Source organism: Salmo trutta, chromosome 31 (genome assembly GCF_901001165.1).
Source record: "Salmo trutta chromosome 31, fSalTru1.1, whole genome shotgun sequence".
Lineage (NCBI taxonomy): Eukaryota > Metazoa > Chordata > Actinopteri > Salmoniformes > Salmonidae > Salmo > Salmo trutta.
The window spans coordinates 38,060,485-38,085,645 of NC_042987.1; the positions used below are offsets into that span (position 1 = coordinate 38,060,485).

The window sequence follows — 25,161 nt, forward strand, 5'->3', positions numbered from 1 at the left end:
CTGTCAATCACATTGTTACTCACACAAGCCCAGAAAACAGAGATTATTTTCTCTTTCTAAAAACTGCAAATCAGATCCTAAATTAACCCCAGTTTCTATCCCCCTAAAATCCCTTCACCACCCAGGGGAAATAGAGGATGTGAGGACTACAAGGCTGGACAGTCATGGGTGTGTCTTGAGCCTGTCATTGATCTACATAGTTCCTATAAATGAAGCTATACTTTGATCCATGACAGACAGACAAGGTGACTATTCACTAACTCCACCTACAGTATTTGTCTGTGTTTCACGAGTCACCAGACAGCAACTATTCAGCGTCATTTGAAGTTTGTCCAGACAAAGGCCGTGTACTACACATTCATTTGAGTAGCCTGTAAAGGTATGTCACTGTCAATCACACAAGCGATACCCAGAAAACTGAGAAAGATTATTCTCTCTCTCTCTCCAAAAACAGCCAATCAGATCCTAAATTGACCCCATTTTCATCAGTCCATGATAGTTTGTTTGTCCACTTAATGAGGAAATGCCTATGTATGTTATGTTGTGAATTTGAGTATGAATTATCCCTTTATTTAAGATTACTCTGTTTTTCGTACGATGTACCCAATGATGTACCCAATGATTAATGAAGACTTGCTCGGTAGGTCTATGTCCTCACTGTGGTTTTACAGATGTGTTTATTATTTACACACTTTATTTGAATATTTATGAAATGCATATTGTTATAGTTGGTAGCATTTATTTGTTTTCCCTTTCGCCTCCAACCCCTTTCGATGCGTGGAACGGATGTGGGTGTGGCTAGGTCTACATAAGGGTGCACTTTTTTTTTTTAAACTCACAAAAGCTCTGTGAGGCCGATACGTAAGCTTATTAAAGATCAGTGATACGTAAGCTTATTAAAGATCAGTGATACTATCAAGAGCAGTGTGCGGTTTCCTTTTTCCTTCATTTTGTCCATTCCCCCTAAAATCCCTCCACCACCCAGGTGAAACTGAGTAGAGGATGTGAGGACTGTAAGACTGGACAGTCATGGGCGGCTTCAGCCTGTCATCGATCTACGTAAGGTGGGTAGGAACCCGACAGCACTGTCTTGACTCTATACACAGAGAGAATCCCTGCCTGATTCTGTTCTCTGGGCTAAACTGAGAACATCAAAAGGGTAATGGTATGGACTGAACCCCGTGACAGACATAATGACAAATTCAACAACCTAGCTATGCGATTCATGTGTCTTACAGACGCTCAGTAGCGATTATTGTTATATTGACATAAAGTGAGTTGTGGATGACATTGTACATTTTCTTTCCCCAAAATGGGTCCATGTTTTGCTTTGTTTATCACACAATGCCTGTTCTGAAGAATCCAGTATATAAATATGCAGTGTGTGTATAAACAGTTTAACCAAAAATGTATTGTACAATAGTAGATAGTGTATATTAGAATGAGCTATTTGAAGAAAGCAGCATATACATACACAGTGTGAAAAACAATATATAAGTGTTTGTGAGTATGTTTAATGGTGTGTGTGTCTCTTTGTCTCTTACTACAGGAGAATGATGGCTGTTCAATCTGAGCAAACAATAAAATAGAAAACAAATTGTTCATTATAGTCTACTCTTGTGCTCAGGGTCCTATCACATATTGATAAGATGTTACAATCTTTTTACAGGGTTGTGTTATAAGAAGCACCATGGAAAATTCAAACCATGTCTGTGTTCTAAGAAGCCACGACTTCCTCCTCTCTTGGCTATAACCTACAGTACATACACTACATGACCAAAAGTATGTGGACACCTGCTCGTCGAACATCTATTTCCAAAATCATTCAATATGGAGTTGGTCCCCCTTTGCTGCTTTAACGACCTCCACTCTTCTGGGAAAGATTTTACACTGCAACATTGCTGCAGGGACTTGCTTCCATTCAGCCACAAGGGCATTAGTGAGGTCGGGTACTGATGTTGGGCGTTTAGGCCTGGCTTGTAATCGGCGTTCCAATTCATCCCAAAGGTGTTCGATGGGATTGAGGTCAGGGCTCTGTGCAGGCCAGTCAAGTTCTTCCCCACTGATCTCGACAAACCATTTCTGTATGGACCTCACTTTGTGCACGGGTGCATTGTCATGCGTGATTCATCTCTCCAGAGAACGCGTTTCCACTGCTCCAGAGTCCAATGTCTGCGAGCTTTACACCACTCCAGCCGACGCTTGGCATTACGCATGGTGATCTTAGGCTTGTGTGTGACTGCTCGGCCATGGAAACCCATTTCATGATGCTCCAGACGAACAGTTCTTGAGGCAGTTTGAAACTCGGTAGTGAGTATTGCAACCATGCTTCAGCACTCGGCGGTCCCGTTCTGTGAGCTTGTGTGGCCTACCACTTTGCGGCTGAGCCAGTGTTGCTCCTAGATGTTTCCATTTCACAATAACAGCACAGTTGACTGGGGCAGCTCTAGCAGGGCAGAAATTTGACGAATTGACTAGTTGGAAAGGTGGCATCCTATGACGTTGCCACGTTGAAAGTCATTGATCTCTTCAGTAAGGCCATTCTACTGCCAAGGTTTGTCTTTGGAGATTGCATGGCTGTGGCTGAAATAGCCAAATCCACTAATTTGAAGGGATGTCCACATACTTTTGTATATACAGTGTACACATTCTGTTACAGGAACACTGGTGTTATTGTTCAGAGAATACAAGCTAACTAGTAATGTTGTAGTCCAGACTCATCAACAGTGTAATATCTGGATGACGGTTGATAATAATAAGTAAATACAAAGGAACATGCAGTTGAATTACATTTTTTATTGATATGCAATGTATTTAGTATAGAATATGAATTGTGATTTAACCAAGTGACAGCCTTATTCTAAGGGCACTGGCTCATCACAACAATGTGCAAGAAGTTGGCCTATTGTATTGGTATTGGCCTATTGCTAATAGTATTGTTAACCTTACACATTCTAGCTACTGTCCATCACTGATACGTGAACGGAAGAGTTGGTTTCCTTGGCTCCCTATAAAAGGTTTTAGGGTCAACCAACACTTATATGATTTTATTTTGGGCAGGCAGGTTGCCTAGTGGTTAGAGTGTAGGGGCAGGCAGGTTGCCTAGTGGTTAGAGTGGAGGGACGGCAGGTAGCCTAGTAGTTAGAGTGGAGGGGCAGGCAGGTTGCCTAGTGGTTAGAGTGGAGGGACGGCAGGTAGCCTAGTGGTTAGAATGTAGGGGCAGGCAGGTAGTCTAGTGGTTAGAATGTAGGGGCAGGCAGGTAGCCTAGTGGTTAGAGTGGAGGGACGGCAGGTAGCCTAGTGGTTAGAGTGTAGGGGCGGCAGGTTGCCTAGTGGTTAGAGTGGAGGGGCGGCAGGTTGCCTAGTGGTTAGAGTGGAGGGACGGCAGGTTGCCTAGTGGTTAGAGTGGAGGGACGGCAGGTAGCCTAGTGGTTAGAGTGTAGGGACGGCAGGTAGCCTAGTGGTTAGAGTGTAGGGGACGGCAGGTAGCCTAGTGGTTAGAGTGGAGGGACGGCAGGTAGCCTAGTGGTTAGAGTGGAGGGACGGCAGGTAGCCTAGTGGTTAGAGTGGAGGGACGGCAGGTAGCCTAGTGGTTAGAGTGGAGGGACGGCAGGTAGCCTAGTGGTTAGTTTGGAGGGACGGCAGGTAGCCTAGTGGTTAGAGTGTAGGGGCAGGCAGGTAACCTAGTGGTTAGAATGTAGGGGCAGGCAGGTTGCCTAGTGGTTAGAGTGTAGGGGCAGGCAGGTTGCCTAGTGGTTAGAGTGTAGGGGCAGGCAGGTTGCCTAGTGGTTAGAGTGTAGGGGCAGCCAGGTTGCCTAGTGGTTAGAGTGTAGGGGCAGCCAGGTTGCCTAGTGGTTAGAGTGTAGGGGCAGGCAGGTTGCCTAGTGGTTAGAGTGTAGGGGCAGGCAGGTTGCCTAGTGGTTAGAGTGTAGGGGCAGGCAGGTTGCCTAGTGGTTAGAGTGTAGGGGCAGGCAGGTTGCCTAGTGGTTAGAGTGTAGGGGCAGGCAGGTTGCCTAGTGGTTAGAGTGTAGGGGCAGGCAGGTAGCCTAGTGGTTAGAGCGTTGGGCCAGTAACCAAAAGGTTGCTGGATTGAATCCCTAAGCTGACAAGGTAAAAATCTGTTGTTCTGCCCCCTGAACAAGGCAGTTAACCCACTGTTACCCGGTAGGCTGGCATTGTAAATAAGAATTTGTTCTTAACTGGCTTGCCTAGTTAAATAAAAAATATATTTTGGTCGTCTAGTGGGGATACTTTGTAAACGTTACAGCTGTTGTTTAGTTAGCTAGCCAGGTAGCTAAGCTAGATACATTTCAAGTACAGCTACATTTTTTAACCATTGATGCTTCAGATAATAAAGTTATCAGAAAAACAGCTGAACTAGCTAGTGTAGTTACAGGTACTCTTATGCTGGAAACATTTTTGGAACAAATTATACATAGTTGCTAGTAGTTACCACTATCTACCTAGCTTTATTGTGTCACGTTCTGACCAGTATGAGGGTTCTTTTGTTAGTGTAGGCTGGTCAGGACGTGGCAGAGTGTATTTGGTTTATGTGGTTCGGGGTGTGTGTATTATGTAGAGGGTAGTTGATTTATGTATTCCGGGGTTTTTTGGTCACTGCTCTGTTAGTCTATGTTTAGTTAATTGGGGTGTGGACTCTCAATTGAAGGCAGGTGTTGTCTAGTTGCCTTTGATTGAGAGTCCTATATATTAGGGTGTGTTTCTGTTCAGTTGTGTTTCAGCTGTCAGTGCTGTTGAGCTGTTGGTGTTTCTTGTTTTGTAGTGTTCCAGTGTTCTTTTTTAATTAAATCATGAACACTAACTCCGCTGCACCTTGGTCTTCTTCTCTCCATGACGACAGCCCTTACAGAACCTCCCACCAAATTCGGACCAAGCAGCGAAGGAAGGAGCAACAGGTGGACTTAGTGGAGCAAAGGGAATTTGAGTTGGACCAACGGGAGAAATGGACATGGGAACAGATTATGGCCGGAGAGGGCCCATGGAAAAAATGGAGCGAAGACCGGGAACGCTACAGGGGAACACGACTGGCTATTAAGCCGGAGAGGCAGCCCCAATAATTTTTTTGGGGGGGGCACACGGGTAGTTTGGCAGGGCCAGGATTGAGCCGCAAGCCAAATCCCCGTGCTTATTGGGGGCAGCCTAGTATTAGTCAGGTCACGTGCGTTGGAGTGAGGTGCACGGCGTTGAGGCCTAGTATTCACAGGCCGGTGTGCGCAGTACCTGCGCCCCGCATTTGTCAGGGGAAAGCAGGCATCCAGCCAGGAAGGGTGGAGCCAGTACTGCGCTCGAGACCGCCAGTGCGCCTTCACGGTCCAATATATCCTGTTCCCGCTCCACGCACTAGTCCTAAGGTGTGTGTTTCCAGGCTGGCATATCCAGTACCAGCACCACGCACCAGGCTTCCAGTGCGTCAGCCCAGTCCAGCACGTCCTGTCCATGTTCCTCGTACTAGCCATGTGGTGCGTGTCCTTAGTCTGGCACGCCCTAAGCCAGCCCCACGCACCAGGCCTCCGGCAACAGTGCCTCGTCCAGAGCTTCCGGCGACAGTGCCCCGGAGAGAGACGGCCCACTGTTCAGAGCCGAGTGAGTCGTCCTACAGTCCAGAGCTTCTAGAGTCGTCCTACAGTCCAGAGCTCCTAGAGTCGTCCTACAGTCCAGAGCTCCTAGAGTCGTCCTACAGTCCAGAGCTCCTAGAGTCGTCCTACAGTCCAGAGCTCCTAGAGTCGTCCTACAGTCCGGGGTCGACAGAGAGGGACATCACTGTAGAGACAGTTTATGAAGGGAGTGAGCCAGGGGTGGAGTGGGGTCTGCGTCCGGCTCCTGAGCCACCTCCTGAGGGGGGAGTATTGGGGTTAGGAGGGGGGGTGTTGCAGGAGCACCGTCGGTGACGGTGGCCACCCTCCCTTCCCTCCCATGTACTTTTGGGGATTTAGTAGTGTTTTGGGGGTTATTTGTTGTTAGTTTTTTTTTTTGTGTGAGGTGCATCCGGGGTCTGCACCTTTGGGGGGGGGGGGGGGTAATGTCACGTTCTGACCAGTATGAGGGTTCTTTTGTTAGTGTAGGCTGGTCAGGACGTGGCAGAGGGTATTTGGTTTATGTGGTTCGGGGTGTGTGTATTATGGAGAGGGTAGTTGGTTTATGTATTCCGGGGTTTTTTGGTCACTGCTTTGTTAGTCTATGTTGTTTCTAGTTAGTCTGTTTTCTATGTTTAGTTAATTGGGGTGTGGACTCTCAATTGAAGGCAGGTGGTGTCTAGTTGCCTTTGATTGAGAGTCCTATATATTAGGGTGTGTTTGTAATTTGTGGGAGGTTGTCACTTGAATTGCTGTTGTTCGCCTTCAAGTCTGTATTCGTCGTCCATCGTTTAGTTTTTTGTTTGTATAAGTGTTTTCATTAAAAAGTTAATTATGAGCACTCAACCCGCTGCGCCTTGGTCCATTCCTGACGACCGTCGTTACATATTGGCCCAGGAAGTAGTTTAGCTTGCCTCTAGCTTCACCGCTAAAACCCAAGGGTTACCTCTAAACTCGGTTTCATCCGTGATTTTTCAATTCCGTTGTGGAAGAGGAGAGTGGATGGTCCTCCACCTTTTCGTAGCTAGCTGTGCTGTTTTCTGTAGTGATTAGCAAAGCTACCCTGACCCTGACTTTTTGGTTTGTTTACTCGTAGAGTGTGGGCTGCGACAGAGACCGTATGGGCTGTGCACACAGAGCAAGGTGGAGATGTACACGCCCGATTAATCAATATTTATAAGGAGCCATACGTCAGTGTTTGGAGGGTGGAACGGAACCAGCAGTTCCACACTAGGACAGGAATTACTTTGAAATGCGCCGGCAACTTCTTCTGGAGGGGTCTTTTTAATCAATAATTATCAGCTGAATTTTTATTTTTAAACCTGGCCTCATACCAACATTTAGCAAGCAAATGGGGACAAGCGGGTCTAGAAATACCAATACAACTCGTGTCAGTCTACAAAAACACACAATCACTGCGTCTGTACATTTGTTGGTATTTTTTGCTAGTTCGCTAGTTATTAGCCAAGTTCTAGCTAATTTCTGGTCAGCAATGGCGGGAGTGATTGGTTCCTACAGGAGCACAACACGTATATATTTCTAGCCATCTTTGAAAAGCGAGTTAGGTAAAGAGTGTTGTTTTGAGTCAGACTTGAATATGCAAAGGTATTTTGCATATTGATTTGTTAGGCTTGAATATGCAAAGAAGCCAATATACATAGGGTAGCCTACCTATTTTCTTATCCTCTGTATGATAATTATTATACTTTTATTTTGTAAAGTGGTTTCTTGCTTCATACAACGCTATTTCCTATTTTTGGACAAATTACTTGCGCTTTTGGAAGTTTTCCTACCTGTTTGACAAGGAGTTCAGCAAGTTACAATTATAGCTGCATGTTCACTCAATAGGTCTCACATCTACAGTAGGTTATCAAAAAGCAAGCGAGTAAGTTTAGTTTCACTCAATAAGTTTTATAATTATCATGGAACTTTAATGCATCACTGTGGGAAGTAGCAGACGGTGGTACTCTAACCTAAACACTAGAAAAGCCGGGTCTCGAGGGACCCCACTTTGAGCCATCGAGCAGTCATTTTGTCTGCAACATTGTAATCCCACAGCTTTGAGTTTATCGTCATGTTTACAGGAGTCTGGAAGCAGGTGCAGAAGGTGAGTTTAATAATGAAATGATACAAAAGAACAAACATGAGAAGCGTTCTGAACATGAGAGAGAACATTACTGTCTGATGACTGAGGCTTACTGAGGGCTATATAAAAGGAGAGTAATCAGGGTGGTGATGAAGTCCAGGTGTGCTTAATGATGGTGAGCAGGTGTGCGCAATGATGGCTGCCAGGACTGGTGGTTAGAAGACCGGCGACGTCGAGCGCAGGAGGCAGGGAGCAGGAGTAGGCATGACGGTACCCTCCCAATGCACGGCTCGAGCCGCAGGACGGCCCTGAGGGCGAGGAGCGGGCCGGTCCGGACGATGGAGATGGAAATCCCGGATGATGTTGGGGTCCAGGATGTCCGCCACTGGTACCCAAGAGTGCTCCTCAGGACCATAGCCCTCCCAGTCCACCAGATACTGGAGCTAACCCCCACAACGTCCGGAGTCCAGGAGGGACCTAACAGCATAGGCAGGTGTCCCCTCGATGTCCAGGGAGGCAACGGGGTGTCACGGTGGACGGCATCAGCCAGGGGACCAGCAACCACCTGCCAGAGGACTTGAAAGGAGGGAAACTCGTTTAGAACCCCCCACCAACTACCGGATCTCACCCTCCTTTCATGTTTCCCTCCTCAGGCCGGTAGTTGCTGGTCCCCTGGCTGATACCGTTCCCTATGACACACCTCTGGCAGGGCAGGCGGAGCAGGAGGTTCCTGGTGGAGAGCCAGATGCGATCACCAGGATGGAACACGTGAGCCTCAGTGCAGTGGCGGTCCGCTTGATCCTTCTGACGGCGGACGGGGCGGAACCACTCGTCCACTGCAGGGGCCTCGGTCTGGCTTAGAGTCCACAGAGTCAGGGCCGGCTGATATGCCAGGATGCACTGGAAAGGAGTAAACCTGGTGGAGGGGTGACGAAGTGAGTTCAGGGTGTATAACGCCCAGGAAAGGAACCGGACACACTCTCCCTGCCGGCCTTGGCAGTGAATCCTCAGGAACCTCCCCAGCTCCTGGTTGGTCCTCTCCACCTGACTGAGGCCGGTACCCGGATGTAAGGCTGACCGTGGCCCCCAGCTTCTCCATAAAGGCTTTCCAGAACCGGGACGTGAATTGGGGACCACAGTCGGCAACGATGTCCTCCAGAAGGCCATAGTGCCGGAAGACCTGCTGGAATAGTGCTTCAGCGACCTGGAGAGCAGTAGGTAGACTAAAGAGAGGGATAAAACTGCAGGATTTAGAGAATCTGTCAACAACAACCAGAATAGTGGTAAAACCATCAGAAAGGGGGAGATTGTTACAAAGTCTATGGACAGATGTGACCAAGTAGTTTCCCTGCTGTAGCGTGCCGGGGAGATTTTGATTGAGTACATATCGAACATGAGTTGACATAGTGGGCGACGTCCTATGCCAAAGTGGTACACCAGTATTTAGCAGAAAGGGATTGGATGGTGCGGGTGATACCTGGGTGTCCAGCGGCGAGGGATGTGTGTGTGCACAGGTCAACAGCCGATCTCTCACCCCCGTGGGGACGTAGATATGCTCTGGAGGGAAGGTGGCAGGAGCGGGTTCCATCTCTGGAGCCTGGCAGATATCCACATCTACGTCCCAAAACATGGGGCCAATGATACAGGAGGACCAATTGATGGACTGGAGCACACTCACAGGGCCCTCCACCGACGTAGAACCACAGGGTGCGGGAAAGCAGATCCGTTCGATAACGCAATTCATAACAAACCGTAAATACACAACTTGAAGAAACGACATATTTAGCCAGGGAGCATTTTCTAATTGGCCAGTGAGGTGTCAAACCTCGACACACCCACAACTTGTTCATTCATCAAAACCGAACACTTTTTGCACCACCGCCAGCTTCTCCGCCCATAATTCCAGTTGTGAAAATAGCAAAAATATTTCTAGCACACCCCCGAACCTATAGCGCTACCGCCAGCGCTAAGATTTACTAAATGCGTTCCTGTTTTTCTTGTTATCAATCCCTTTGATGCAATTTTCACAAGTGTATATAGTACATTTTCACAACTCGACATTTTAACTATGACTTAAAATGGTATCCACCAGTAAAAAGCACCGATGGTTGTCCTACAACCGTGGTAAAAAAAAAGGCAGACCAGTATCTACAAAATTGCAGTACATATTATGCTCTTCTATCACACATGCAATGATGTCCGAGGGAAAAAAACTGAGTTCGTTGTTTGCAGTAACTTCTGCAAACAACGAACAATTGTTGATGTAATATCGTAAACAGATGTGGCTGTTTCACCATTAAGGATTCCAGCTTTAATGAAACTTCTCAAAACTGATAATTACTGAACCAAAATTATATAGTTTAGTTTCTTTCCAAAACCTTTTTCAAAAATATTAGTAAATAGGCTTTAATTGTTTAACTTCTATGGGCTACGTGGGACGCTAGCATCTGCGGGACACAGCCAGTGAAATATCAGGGCGGCAAATTCAAAAACAACAAAATGTCATAATTCAACTTTCTCAAACATACAAGTTTTTTACACCATTTTAAAGATGCACTTCTCCTTGATGTAACCACATTGTCCGATTTTCAAAAAGGCTTTACAGTGAAAGCAAAACATTAGATTATGTTAGGAGAGTACATAGACAAAAATAATCACACAACCATTTTCCAAGCAAACATATATGTCACAAAAACCCAAAACACAGCTAAATGAAGCACTAACCTTTGATCTTCATCAGATGACACTCCTAGGACATTATGTTATACAATACATGCATGTTTTGTTCAATCAAGTTCATATTTATATCCAAAAACAGCTTTTTACATTGGCATGTGATGTTCAGAACATGCATTCCCACCCAAAACTTCCAGTGAATTTACTAAATTACTCATCATAAACGTTGACAAAATACATAACAATTATTTTAAGAATTATAGATACAGAACTCCTTTATGCAATCGCTATGTCAGATTTTAAAATAGCTTTTCGGCGAAAGCACATTTTGCAATATTCTTAGTACATAGCTCAGCCATCACAGCTAGCTATTTTGACACCCGCCAAGTTCGGCGCACACTAAACTCAGAATTACTATTAGAAAATGGTATTACCTTTGCTGATCTTCGTCAGAATGCACTCCCAGGACTGCTACTTCCACAAGAAATGTTGTTTTTGTTCCAAATAATCCATAGGTATGTCCAAATACCTCCATTTTGTTCGTGCGTTCAGGTCACTATCCAAAGGGTAACGCGCGAGCGCATTTCGAGACAAAAAAAATTCAAAATGTTCCATTACCGTACTTAGAAGCATGTCAAACGCTGTTCAAAATCAATTTTTATGGTATTTTTCTCGTAAAATAGCGATAATATTCCAACTGGACAATAGTGTATTCATTCAAAGAGGAAAATAAAAAACAGCGTGCTCACGTGAACGCACACATCCAATCTCTTTGTCACCAGGCAGACCACTGACAAACTGAGCTACTATACTCTGCCCAGAGACAGAACGCCTCAATCCGCTTTCTGAAGGCTTTAGAGAGCCAATGGAAGCCTTAGAAAGTGCTACGTAACCCCACAGATACTGTAGTTTTGATAGAGAATCAAAAGAAGAACTACAAATTCTCAGACAGGCCACTTCCTTCTTGGAATTTTCTCAGGTTTTTGCCTACTATATGAGTTCTGTTATACTCACAGACACCATTCAAACAGTTTTAGAAACTTTAGAGTGTTTTCTATCCAAATCTACTAATAATATGCATATTTCTGGGCAAGAGTAGTAACCAGTTTAAATTGGGTACGTTTTTTCATCCGGCCGTGAAAATACTGCCCCCTATCCCAAACAGGTTAAAGAACTTATGAAAGGGATCGGGGTGTCTTTTCACTATCTAATCATGGGATTGTTCAATGACATGTATTTGTTTGAAATTTACCACTTGATGGTTTCATTTCGGTGGGACAAATAATCTTGTTTTTATTAAAACGCTGTATACAGTATCTGCTTCACTCTCAGAGAAATAAGTAGTACTGCTAGGTTTTACACAAATGTTTAATAAAGAACTTTACAAATAATAAATATGTGACCAATATTTAAAAACATGTTTTTTTTAATCAATACAGTAATATTAGATCTGTATGTAAAACATTTATATTTTACATTTTAGTCATTTAGCAGATGCTTTTATCCAGAGCGATTTACAGTAACTGCATTCATCTTAAGATAGCTAGGTGAGACAATCACATATCACAGTCAAATATACAGGATCCAAAAGTTCCATTCCAGCTGAACAATGGCTATACAGTACCTTCGGAAAGTACTCAGACCCCTTGACTTTTCCACATTTTATTACGTTACAGCCTTATTCTAAAATTGATCAAATAGTTTGTTATTTTGTAGTATACAAACATTCCATTCCACACCGGCCCAACGAGGGCTAGCCTACATCAAGCCCACACCGGCCCAACGAGGGCTAGCCTACATCAAGCCCACACCGGATCAACAAGGGATAGCCCACACCAGGCCAACACAGGTTAGCCCACACCTGCTCAACAAGGGCCATGAATGTTTTTTTTGTACAGGTTATTGGTGTTTTCAGGCTGTCTTAACAAGTTTGTAACATAATACTGCCAACAAAATAGGAACGATATGTGGAGGATCAAAGGACCATGAAGAATGAAAAAGTGGTATTTACAGTAAATTAAGATAGTAACCATTACAGGTTGTCCGGTTAAATACATTTAAATAAATGTGCTCAAATAACAGTACAGAGCTATAGAATGGTTATACAACATGCATACCATAGGGGCGGTGCACAATTGGCCCAGCGTTGTCCGGGTTTGGCCGGGGTAGTCCGTCATTGTAAATAAGAATTTGGTCTTAACTGAATTTCCCAGTTAAATAAAGGTCACACATTACCATCAACTTCAGCAATTTACATTAATAATGAGAACAAAGGAAAACATTTCCCAGTAATGGCAGGACGTATGCAATCTAGATTCTGTATTAAAGAACACACGTAGGCTAACTAGTGATGTGGCATTCAACCTTCCAATATGAGAGAAATACTATTTGACCGCAGGGGCAATCTTTAGAGTATGATTGATTAGCTAGTGAAGCGCCGGCTACACAGATAGCTGATGGTGGGTTAAGCTGAAATCCTGCGTACATGTTTTCACACAACGTCCAGGTATGCCCCACCTGCCGCATGGAGAGATAGGCACGCTACACCTTCTTACCTGGAAAGACTCCTAAAAACAGCGTCCTAAAAACGCCGGCAGAGGCTTTCAAGACCAGACAGTATCCTTTGCATCACCACTTGAATTCCAGGTTTTATGAGCATCAGGAATGAGAACCCGTTGGGACATATAGCATAGCTGGGAGACAGCCAGGGGAAAAAAGGCATTATAGATTTTATAACAAAGTTATAGTACTGTAACTGATATCGTGTTGAAGTGAGGCAGTACTCTTTTTTTTAGCAGTTATTAAAGGCTGATTTCAAACTCAAGCATTAAAAGCATACCATAACTGACATACAGGTTGCCACATAATAAAGGAAACACCAACATAGTGTCTTAATAGGGATGTTGGGCCGCCACGAGCCAGAACAGCTTCAATGCTCCTTGGCATAGATTCTACAAGTGTCTGGAACTCTATAGGAGGGATGCGACACCATTCTTCCCCGAGAAATTCCATCATTTGGTGTTGTGGTGATGTTGGTGGAAAATGCTGTCTCAGGCGCCGCTCCAGAATTTCTCATAAGTGTTCAATTGGGTTGAGATCTGATGACACACACACACACACACACATCCTTTAAAACCCTATATTCCTTTGAGACCTCTATTTCAAAGTCCCTGAGATCTCTTCTTCTAGCCATGGTAGCCAAAATAATGGGCAACTGGGCATTTTTATACATGGCCCTAAGCATGATGGGATGTTAATTGCTTAATTAACTCAGGAACCACACCTGTGTGGAAGCACATGTTTTCAATATACTTTGTATCCCTCATTAACTAAAAGTTTAAGCCATTGGGGGGGACTTCTTTCAAGATTAATGTGTTAATGACAAAGTATGTAGTTTGATAGGCAATTCGTTCCATTTAAAGTTACGAGCGAAAAGAGACAAAAAAATACAATACAAGCACTTAAAAAAAAAATATATATATATACAGTTGAAGTCGGAAGTTAACATACACTTAGTTTGGAGTCATTAAAACTCGTTTTTTCAACCACTCCACAAATTTATTGTTAACAAACTATAGTTTTCGCAAATCGGTTAGGACATCTACTTTGTGCATGACACAAGTCATTTTTCCAACAATTGTTTACAGACAGATTATTTCACTTATAATTCAAAGTATCACAATTCCAGTGGGTCAGAAGTTTACATACACAAAGTTGACTGTGCCTTTAAACAGCTTGGAAAATTCCAGAAAATGATGTCAAGGCTTTAGAAGCTTCTGATAGGCTAATTGACATCATTTGAGTCAATTGGAGGTGTACCTGTGGATGTATTTCAAGGCCTACCTTCAAACTCAGTGCCTCTTTGCTTGACAGCATGGGAAATCAAAAGAAATCAGCCAAGACCTCCACAAGTCTGGTTCATCCTTGGGAGCAATTTCCAAATGCCTGAAGGTACCATGTTCATCTGTACAAACAATAGTACGCATGTATAAACACCATGGGACCACGCAGCCGTCATACCGCTCAGGAAGGAGATGCGTTCTGTCTCCTAGAGATGAACGTACTTTGGTGGGAAAAGTGCAAATCAATCCCAGATCAACAGCAAAGGACCTTGTGAACATGCTGGAGGAAACAGGTACAAAAGTATCTATATCTATATAATGACCATTGTTATGTTTGGAGGAAAAAGGGGGAGGCTTGCAAGCCGAAGAACACCATCCCAGCCGTGAAGCACGGGGGTGGCAGCATCATGTTGTGGGGGTGCTTTGCTACAGGAGGGACTGGTGCACCTCACAAAATAGATGGAATCATGAGGATGGAAAATGATGTGGATATATTGAAGCAACATCTCAAGACATCAGTCAGGAAGTTAAAGCTTGGTCGCAAATGGGTCTTCCAAATGGACAATGACCCCAAGCATACTTCCAAAGTTGTGGCAAAATGGCTTAAGGACAACAAAGTCAAGGTATTGGAGTGGCCATCACAAAGCCCTAACCTCAATCCTATAGAAAATTTGTGGGCAGAACTGAAAAAGCGTGTGCGAGCAAGGAGGCCTACAAACCTGACTCAGTTACACCAGCTCTGTCAGGAGGAATGGGCCAAAATTAACCCAATTTGTTGTTGGAAGCTTGTGGAAGGCTACCCAAAACGTTTGAACAAAGTTAAACAATTTAAAGGCAGTGCTACCAAATACTAATTGAGTATATGTAAACTTCTGACCCACTGGGAATGTGATGAAAGAAATAAAAGCTGAAATAAATCATTCTCTCTACTATTATTCTGACATTTCACATTCTTAAAATAAAGTGGTGATCCTAACTGACCTAAGACAGGGAATTTTTACTCTGATTAAATGTCAGGAATTGTGAAAGCTGAGTTTAAATATATTTGGCTAAGGTGTATGTAAACTTCTGACTTCAACTGTATATATATTTTTTTCCACCAATCAAATGGCCACTTTTTCATAGTAAGGCAAAAGGGCAGGTGCTCCAGCACCCCGAGGGCTCTGTCTGTGCCTGAGTGGTGGTGTGGCACAGTCACAAGCCTCGTCCTGTTCCTCCACTCCCTCAACCCCCCCCCCCCCCCACTCCCTGACTCCACAGTATATAAATCCAGATCTGCTTTCTTTGGGGAATCTACTCTCATAGACAGCTCTCTCTCCCATTCTCTTACATCTGCTGCATATGCTGTGATCCTCAGCTGCACATCATGTCCATGGCTTGGTCCTCCAGGATGTCGGCCGGTAGTGGCCATGGCCTGTCTGGGGGAATAGGAGGCGGTGGAGCCAGGTTGGGCTTTGGCTTTGGGGGAGTTGGAGATGGCTTTGGGGGAGGTGGCAGTGGCTTTGGGGTAGGTGGCGGAGGAGGCTTGGGCATGGGGCTGGGCTTGGGAGGAGGACTGGCTATGGGGTCTGGGCTGGGGTTGGGTGGGGGAGCAGGGGGTGGGCTGGGTTTCGGTGGTGGCTTAGGTGGAGGTGGAGGTGGTGGTGGTGGAGGTTATGTTGTAGGTTATGGTGGAGGTGCAGGTTATGGTGGAGGTGGAGGTTATGGTGGAGGTGGCGGTGGAGTCCTGATGGCCAGTCCTGCCTTCGCTATGGGGCGCACCATGGCAGCAGGGGGGATCGGTGGCGGGTCGGCCATGGCATTGGGTACCTCTCTGGGCCCAGCATTGGCTCCTATGAGGTCCCGGCAGGCAGAGAAGAACATGCTGTCCGGCCTCAACGAACGTTTCTCCTCGTACATGGGCAAAGTGAGAGTCCTCCAGCAGGAGAACGCCATCCTGGAGGCCAGACTGTCCCAGTTGTCGGGGGGTGCGGACATGGGGTCTCCAGAGTCCTCCAGCACCACCACAGCGGAGTACGAGGCTCAGCTCGTCGAGTACCGCGGTGCCCTGGAGACGCTCACCCTGGACACCATCAAACTGGAGATCGAGCTGGACAACGTTCGTGGCACTGCCCACGAACTCAAGGCCAAGTCAGTGTCCGTTTCACATATTTTATTTCACTTTCAGAGAATTATTTAATATCTTGGTTAGACTACTAGCACAGTACAACTATAGATATTCTAACTTAGTCCACCTTTATTTAGCCAAATACTGTAAGTAATTGAACATTCAAGAAGCAGTTATTACTTTATTCGGTTGATAAAACTATATGGAAACTCTAAACGGTGATCCTTTAAGATTCCTCAATTTGTTGAAATTATGCCTCTTGACCGGATAGCTTTTATTTTGCATAGCACTTTTATCCTCGTCCCATATTCATCTGGCCCCTCTATAGACAAGCTTGATGGTTAGATGGAACTTCCTTGTGCAGCTGAATGGTGCATTAAAAAGGGTTTTGCTGCATGTTGTTGCAGGTTTGACTTTGAGCAAGGTGTGAAGTTTCAGTTGGACTCTGACATTTCAGCTATGAAGAAGGTAAAGAGAGAAACAAAGAGGCATTTATTTTTACTGGGATATGGTGTACATTTTGCGAACATACTCCTCCTCCCCCATGACAGAATTCCCTACTCTCCCTCCGAATTTGTTCAGCGTGTAGATGTACCACTATCACTCTCTCTTTCCAGGACATAGATATGGCATCTGAATTACGCATTGATTTGGATGCCAAGTACTCCAGCTTGAAGGACGAACTGGACTTTGTCACCAAGACGCAGGAAGAGGTACAGAGAATAAAGTGTTTATGTTTATGAGTATAGTAAATTAGTAAATTAAGTATGAGTATAGTAAATGAACAATGTCATTATTTTGATATCTGGTTGTCGAAGTGTATGTGTTCATCACACCTGACTCTCTGTCTACCTGACTCTCTGTCTACCTGACTCTGTCTAGCTGACTCTGTACATCACTGTCCACCGTCTATCCACACAGGAATTGTCCACTCTGCAGTCCAAACTGGGCACCACGTCTATGGACACGTCTGTGTCCATGATCGAGGTTGACACGGGCAAGTCCTTCGACATCTCCACTGCTCTCAACAAGATCAGGGTGGAGTACGAGAAGTCTGTGCAGCAACACAGAGATGAGGCGGACGCCTACTACAAACTGAAGGTTCTTCAACTATTTACTGCATCTATCTAACTGCCAACCCTGGCCTGGCCTGTCTGTTTGTCTAGCCTGGCCTGTATGTCTCTGTCTGTCTACTCTGTCTGTCTACTCTGTCTGTCTACTCTCTCTGTCTACTCTGTCTGTCTACTCTGTCTGTCTACTCTGTCTGTCTGTCTACTCTGTCTACTCTGTCTGTCTGTCTGTCTGTCTGTCTGTCTGTCTGTCTGTCTGTCTGTCTGTCTGTCTGTCTGTCTGTCTGTCTGTCTGTCTGTCTGTCTGTCTGTCTGTCATAACAAAGCATACTTTTTGATACTTTCTCGTAATCTGTATAGTTTACTACTGAGTGGCAACTACCTGGTACCAAGTGACAAAATGGCGCTTGTTTAAATGAGCTAATCCCAAAGAACGTAAATAGTGTTTTAACAGGGAGTGTCTCTCTCCTCTTGCAGATGGAAGAGATACAGACCGCTACTGCCAAGAGTTCGGAGGCCGTCTCAGAGGCCAAGATGGAAATCTCAGTGGCCCGGAAGGAGCTGCAGGCTTTCGGTCTAGAGCTCCAAGGCCTGGTCACTACAGTGAGTGGGACCCTCCATCTTACTACTTCACTTCACACAAAAAAAATACCCTCTTTACAGTAAAGTTTTGGGGGTGAGAGGGGACACCTAACATTTTGATCTCAAAGTCTTGGTCTTATCTCCCGAGTGGTGCAGCGGTCTAAGGCACTGTATCTCACTGCTAGAGGCGTCACTACAGACCCTGGTTCGATTCCAGGCTGTATCACAACCGGCTGTGATTTGGGAGTCCCATAGGGCACCGCACAATTGGCCCAGTGTCGTCTGGGTTTGGCAAGGGGTAGGCTGTCATTGTAGATAAGAATTTGTTCTCAACTGAATTCCCTAGTTAAATAAATGCAAATAAAATGCCTCACTGTGACCACATGGAGAATCCCCACCATAGTGCTCTCACAAGGCCAATTTCAGAAGAGAAACCACCTGCAGTAAAACAACTGAGTAAGACCTTGTGAAAAATGTACCTCAGCCAACAAAGCAAAAAAACATTTTTCACACGGTTCGCCAGCTACACCGACTGTTTAACTGCTGTTTCAGTACACTGCTTCCCAGCAGATCACCGTCAGACTTTATGATAAATCACGTCAGGAAGTAGAATGCAGAAGACACAGGAAGTGGTTGAATCTGTATCTGGTTCTCTGAGTGACAGGAAAGTCCCACAGATGATACCAGCTCTGAATGTGCCAGACAGACTTCCTCAGAGGGAACTTACACTAATTAATTTGCAGTTTTTTTTCTGTTACACTAATTAATTTGCAGTTTTTTTCCTTTCTTAAACAAGAGATGATTTTCACTGTCTAAAGATCTTTGCTCATCCAAGACATTACAACATGCAAATACAATAGTTACTATAGCTAAATACTGGTGTAGAATTCATCATCTCTAATTATTCCCCATCTCACTCAACTCTCTACTTTCCATGTATTCCCTGTTTTTATTTTGTCTCTCTCTCTCTCTCTCTCTTTCTCTCTCTCTCTTTCTCCTCTTCCCATTCATCTCCCATTCCCACACCCTCTCTTCTCCTCTTCCCTGTCTCACATAATCTCCTTCGCTCCTTTACCCTCCTACCTTACTCTATCCGGAATCCCCGCCCTCACATTCCTCCATTCCTGTGCTCTCTCTCCACCCCTCTCTCCAGAACATGTCCCTGGAGCAGAGCTTGGCAGAAGCCCATGCCCAGTCTAGCATGGGCGTGGCCGGGTACCAGGGTCAGATCTCCAGCTTGACGTCGGCCATCGAGGTGGCCAAAAATGACCTCCACAAGCAGATCATGGCCTACCAGGAGCTTCTGGACGTCAAGCTGGCTCTAGACGTGGAGATCTCCACTTACAGAACCCTGCTGGAAGGAGACCACCTCAAGTCAGTACAATCAATACATACAGTTTTAAAAGGATACTGTGAGATTCTGGCAATTGTGTTATTCTACTTCCCCAGAGTCAGATTTGTATTTGTATTTATTATGGATCCCCATTAGCTGCTGCCTTCTTGGGGTCCAGCAAACGTAAAGCAATTAAAGCAGCTATACAAGTTATAAAAGTTATAAAAGTCGTGGATACCATTTTTATGTCTCTGCGTGTAGATGAAGGCATGTGTACTGTTTTTTTTTTTGTCAAATTTAACATAATAAAATGTAATCTAAAAAGACTGTGAGGAGGTTGTTAAACTGTCATATTTTCACTCTTTTTCCTCCAGATTACCTGAGACATCCGGGTTTACAACATCTTCCTACAGTTTCTCGGGTGAGAAACATTTGAAACAAGGGAGTATAGTAGAGGTGAATAGAGGGGCCAAAAATACCATGTGGGAAAATACAACCCAAAAAACACCCATAGGCTTTCAATGAGTGGAGACTTCAATGAGTGGCGACTTCAATGAGTGGCGACTTCAATGAGTGGCGACTTTTTAACCCCCCCCCCTTGTAAAAACGTACCCAAATGGATGGCACACAACAGTAAAAAAAAAAAAAATATATATATATATTTTTTTTTTTAATAACTCAGGATGGGCCCTTTCTAAAATCCTATATCTATTTTTTTATTTGACTAATCAATTTATCGAGAAATCTTAACTAATGTCCCAGTCAGACCACCTGACGGATGGTTGATCTGTAGGACCACTGGAGCTGGCATGGAGTGGGCAGGAGTACTGGGGAGTGTGGAGGGCAGGAGTACTGGGGAGAGTGGAGGGAGAGTGTAGGGGCAGGAGTACTGGGGAGTGTGGAGGGCAGGAGTACTGGGGAGAGTGGAGGGGGCAGGAGTACTGGGGAGAGTGGAGGGCAGGAGTACTGGGGAGTGTGGAGGGCAGGAGTACTGGGGAGTGTGGAGGGCAGGAGTACTGGGGAGTGTGGAGGGCAGGAGTACTGGGGAGTGTGGAGGGCAGGAGTACTGGGGAGTGTGGAGGGCAGGAGTACTGGGGAGTGTGGAGGGCAGGAGTACTGGGGAGTGTGGAGGGCAGGAGTACTGGGGAGTGTGGAGGGCAGGAGTACTGGGGAGTGTGGAGGGCAGGAGTACTGGGGAGTGTGGAGGGCAGGTGTAGGGGGCAGGAGTACTGGGGAGTGTGGAGGGCAGGTGTAGTGTAGGGGGCAGGAGTACTGGGGAGTGTAGCGGTAGTGTAGGGGGCAGGAGTGCTGGGGAGTGTGGAGGGCAGGTGTAGTGTAGGGGGCAGGAGTACTGGGGAGTGTAGGGGCAGGAGTACTGGGGAGTGTGGAGGGAGAGTGTAGGGGGCAGGAGTACTGGGGAGTGTAGGGGCAGGAGTACTGGGGAGAGTGTAGGGGCAGGAGTACTGGGGAGAGTGTAGGGGCAGGAGTACTGGGGAGTGTGGAGGGCAGGTGTAGTGGGGAGTGTGGAGGGAGAGTGTAGCGGTAGTGTAGGGGGCAGGAGTACTGGGGAGTGTGGAGGGAGAGTGTAGCGGTAGTGTAGGGGGCAGGAGTACTGGGGAGTGTAGGGGCAGGAGTACTGGGGAGAGTGTAGGGGTAGTGTAGGGGGCAGGAGTACTGGGCAGTGTGGAGGGAGAGTGTAGGGGGCAGGAGTACTGGGGAGTGTGGAGGGAGAGTGTAGCGGTAGTGTAGGGGGCAGGAGTACTGGGGAGTGTGGAGGGAGAGTGTAGGGGTAGACAGAGCCCTCATTCACCTCCACATTTCCATCCTGCAGACTGGGACGCTCCCCGCTCCAGCACTCCCCAGGGCTCCCCTTTACCTCCTACCCAGGCTAGATACAAAGGCAAGTTCACACACATAGAGGGAGCCTCAGGGTAGGAGAATGGAAAACTACCCTTCTATTTTCTCTGCTGAAGTCTGTAACACGTTTCGCAATGGGGAAGTTGCTGAACAGCTTTTTTTGGTCACAACATCTCATGAGTTAAAATGTGTGAATATGGCTAAACAAGGTATCTCCCTCGCTATCTCTTCTGTGCTCTTTCTCTATCCCCTCATCTGGTTTTCCTTTCATATCTGTCTTTCTAGCTGGAGGTGGAGGAGGGGGAATTCAAGTTAAAGAGATCATAACAGGTCAGTCACTTTGGTACGGTATTAACCTGTCATAACGTGTGGTGAATCCAGGTGAAAGCTATTATTCCTTATTGATGTCACCTGATAAATCCACTTCAATCAGTGTAGATGAAGGGGAGGAGACAGCTTAAAGAAGGATTTTTAACCCTTGGGACAATTGAGACATGGATTGTGCATGTGTGCCATTCAGAGAGTGAATGGTGCAAGACAAAATATTTAAGTGCCTTTGAACAAGGTATGGTAGTAGATGCCAGACGCACCGGTTTGAGTGTGTCAAGAACTGCAACGCTGCTGGGTTTTTCAAGCTCAATAGTTTCCTGTGTGTATCAAGAATGGTCCACCACCCAAAGGACATCCAGCCAACTTGACACAACTGTGGGAAGCATTGGAGTCAACATGGGCCAGCATCCCTGTGATACACTTTCGAGGGGGGGTGCAACTCTATATTAGGAAGGTGTTCTTAATATTTTGTACACTCCATGTAACCTTACGTGCCGTCTACAAGTCATCACGTCATCATGTAAGGCCATTAGTCAACACACACTGAGTATACAAAACCATTGCACACCTTCCTAATATTGAGTTCATGCCAGGGCAGGTGGGGAGTGCCATGCCAAATCTAATTACAGTATTACCCTAACATTTGTAATATTGTTTTTTTTTTGTCCTTCACTTTGCTCCCCTTAGAACTCACAGAGACCTCTCGGATCTCTGAAACCATATCCGCAGATGAATCTGAATCCACCTGAATCCACCAGGGTACCATTGGAACGTTGGACGTTCAGATGCTAAAGCAACTCTTTTAACCTACCCCCCCCCCCCCCCCCCAGCTTCTCTGTCAATCTATGCCCCACTTTCCCTGATTTATAAACTACACAATAAACATTGCATCTTACATCTGACCCCCCTGCTCATTTATGTCGGCTCTGTTACATTATAAGGTCTTTGGAGATGTTTATTATAATTTTCTATACATTTTTCAAACGCCTATAATTTTATATGTGGATGTGTGACTGAGTGTCTGTGCACTCATTCATTTACTGTGTTTTGATTAGAAATTGCATAATTACATTAGTTGCATAATTATTTGTGTTTGTGAGTAGAAACAGGACAGTTGGAGGGGGGCATGTGAGAATGTCAGTGTGTGTGTGTGTACGCTTCTCTCTGTCATCTCTATCCTGTTCCTCAAATATCGTTATTTTTGTGGTCTGCGCTTGGCATGCAAAGGCCCCAGATAAAGTGCACCATACAATGTTCTAAACAGGACAGCCAACCCCCACACGCAACTGCTGTGAAAGTTTGTCACGCTACACAGGAAGTCATACACAGTTATTATACAAGACGGACTGTTGTCACGGCAACCCTGGTGTGCGTAGGGGGTGCTTGTTCATCTGAGGTTTGGTTAAAAAAAAAAAATCACTGGTTAAAATCTATACATTTATTTAATATTAGTTAAGAACATGCAGCTATACTGCAAGTTTTAGCAAACAATTAGCTAACATTACTATATATATCTATATATTATATAGTATTAGCTTATTGTAGGTAATTATTGTGTTTACTGTACATGATAATTGAACAATTACAAATTTACACAATTCGTTTTATTATTACGGTGTAACTAATGATGTACCGTAAGTACAATGTAATACGTTTTGTAATTACTCATATGAGCAGCTAGTTTTCTGTTTATGTTTCACAGACGACATGACACACACGTGCACACGTCTGGTGTGGGTAAAGATTACAAATGTGGTATGCCCCGGAGATAATATTTTTGGGGAGATATTTGCCCATTTGTATAAAGTTATAGTAATACTGCAAAGTGTTACCAAAATTACAAACTTCAAAATATGTTTTAAAAGTACTGCAAGAAAGCATTAGGAAAGATGAACTAACTATTGAAAAAAAGTGTAATTAAAACAAATTAGGCTTTGGCTTGTTATACTTGGGCAGCTTCTGTAGGCGCTGTATTTTCTCCATACTCTTAGAGCTGCCAGTATAATTCCAAAAGGTGTGTCTAGAACCTCCTTGCCTTGCTGCTAGGTTCTAACCACAGCTTATTTTTGGCTACTAGCTTAGGCCACAGTCCCCCCCCCACCTGCTCTTCACTTTCTGTTTGTGACTGCATGTGGTTACCAAGGTTACACGTTTGGAAGAGGGGGGGGGGGGGGGGGGGGGCGAAGGGTGATCTCGGAATAACATTTTGTGACATTAGTTTACAAAAGTGGGTATTGGCTACATTGGCATGCCGTTGATATGAAACATAAAATCTAAAAATTAGACCTAAGCAGGTTTAGATAAATAACCTACTTCAAGAACATATCAGTATTAAATCATTAACAATGGTATACTGTAGCCACAGTTTTTTTTTTTTTGTCTGTGAATATCTTGAATGAACCGTTATGGTTTGACGGCATTCCCTTTTTTACCAAACTTGTGCCCGTATTAGAAAATAAGTTATACTGTCATCAGTATCATTTCCACAGGATTGCAGCTTCTTTCTTTTTTTTCTTCTACAAAATATTGTAAAAAGTTCAATAAACTTTATTTGGTTGAATAGCTGCCCGTTTCGGTGCTCTCAAGGAGTTTTGTTCAACCTTTTGAGCAGAGGCTGAGGGCTCTGTGATTGGTACTACTATCTTTACCCACACCAGACGTGTGCACGAGTGCGTCATGTGCACGTGTGTGTCATGTCCTCTGTGAACATAAACAGAAAACTAAGATTTGCCCACTTCCTCTTCCTCTGATGTGTGCCATTCTCCTCTGAATGTAAACAGATACCAAATTGATGGCATTGTTCACCAATGGAAATGTCAGGTCACAATGACATGTTTGTTTGACATTGCTAGGGCAATATTATGGACAATATTACGGTGTACATTTTAGGACATACCAACTTTCAATGACATTATACTTCCTATGATGGAAGTCGCTACTCCTATACTCGACAGCGATGGAACCAATGCAGCTATACCCTCTATTATAAACTGCGGGGTTCGAGCCCTGAATACTGATTGGCTGACAGCCGTGGCATATCAGACCGTATACTACGGGTATGACAAAATATTTCCTTTTAATGCTGAAATTACATTGGTAACCCGTTTAGAATAGCAATAAGGCACCTCGGGGGGCTTGTGGTATACGGCCAATGTACCACGGCTAAGGGCTGTATCCAGGCACTCCGTGTTGCGTCGCGCTTAAGGAAGGCCCTTAGCCGTGGTATATTGGCCATATACCACACCCCTTGGGCCATATTGCTTAAGTATACCATCAGCTCCCAATAGAGTTGCAGACGCTTTGTGTGTTGTTGATTGTGTTCACAGACAGTGTGGAGGAAAAACGTGACCTTTCTTTCCTGGAAGCTATTTCAAGTTGACCACAGGATGATGCAATCTTAGAGTCAGATGCGTATGTAGCAGAGAAGCACACAGCAAAACAAACATATATAGAACGGTCAGAAAGTATGACCCCTTGACTTTTTCCACATTTTGTTACGTTACAGCCTTATTCTAAACTGGATTAAATATGTTTGTTTTTTTACCCTCATCAATCTACACACAATACACCATAAGGACAAATCAAAAACAAGGTTTTTAGAAATGTTAGCAAATTCATAAATAAAGAAATAAATAAATGGAAATATCACATTTATATAAGTATTCAGACCTTTTACTCGGTACT

The 25,161-nt window shown here is 44.8% G+C and overlaps 1 protein-coding gene across 2 annotated transcripts; it reads left to right on the forward strand.

Moving 5' to 3' along the window:
- Positions 1-15,874: 15,874 nt before the first annotated feature.
- On the forward strand, positions 15,875-22,379 carry zgc:136930 (thread biopolymer filament subunit gamma). Of its 2 annotated transcripts, none has more exons than XM_029726531.1 (9): positions 15,875-16,328; positions 16,713-16,773; positions 16,923-17,018; positions 17,227-17,406; positions 17,853-17,978; positions 19,111-19,331; positions 19,665-19,746; positions 21,433-21,477; positions 22,165-22,379. In XM_029726531.1, exons 1-8 carry the CDS (start codon positions 15,928-15,930, stop codon positions 21,472-21,474), a joined length of 1,209 nt encoding a protein of 402 aa, XP_029582391.1. In that variant the 5' UTR covers positions 15,875-15,927; the 3' UTR covers positions 21,475-21,477; positions 22,165-22,379. The 2 variants fall into 2 exon arrangements, with proteins under 2 accessions (XP_029582391.1, XP_029582390.1); XM_029726530.1 differs by having other exon boundaries at positions 15,876-16,328; positions 19,665-19,711.
- Positions 22,380-25,161: the final 2,782 nt, after the last annotated feature.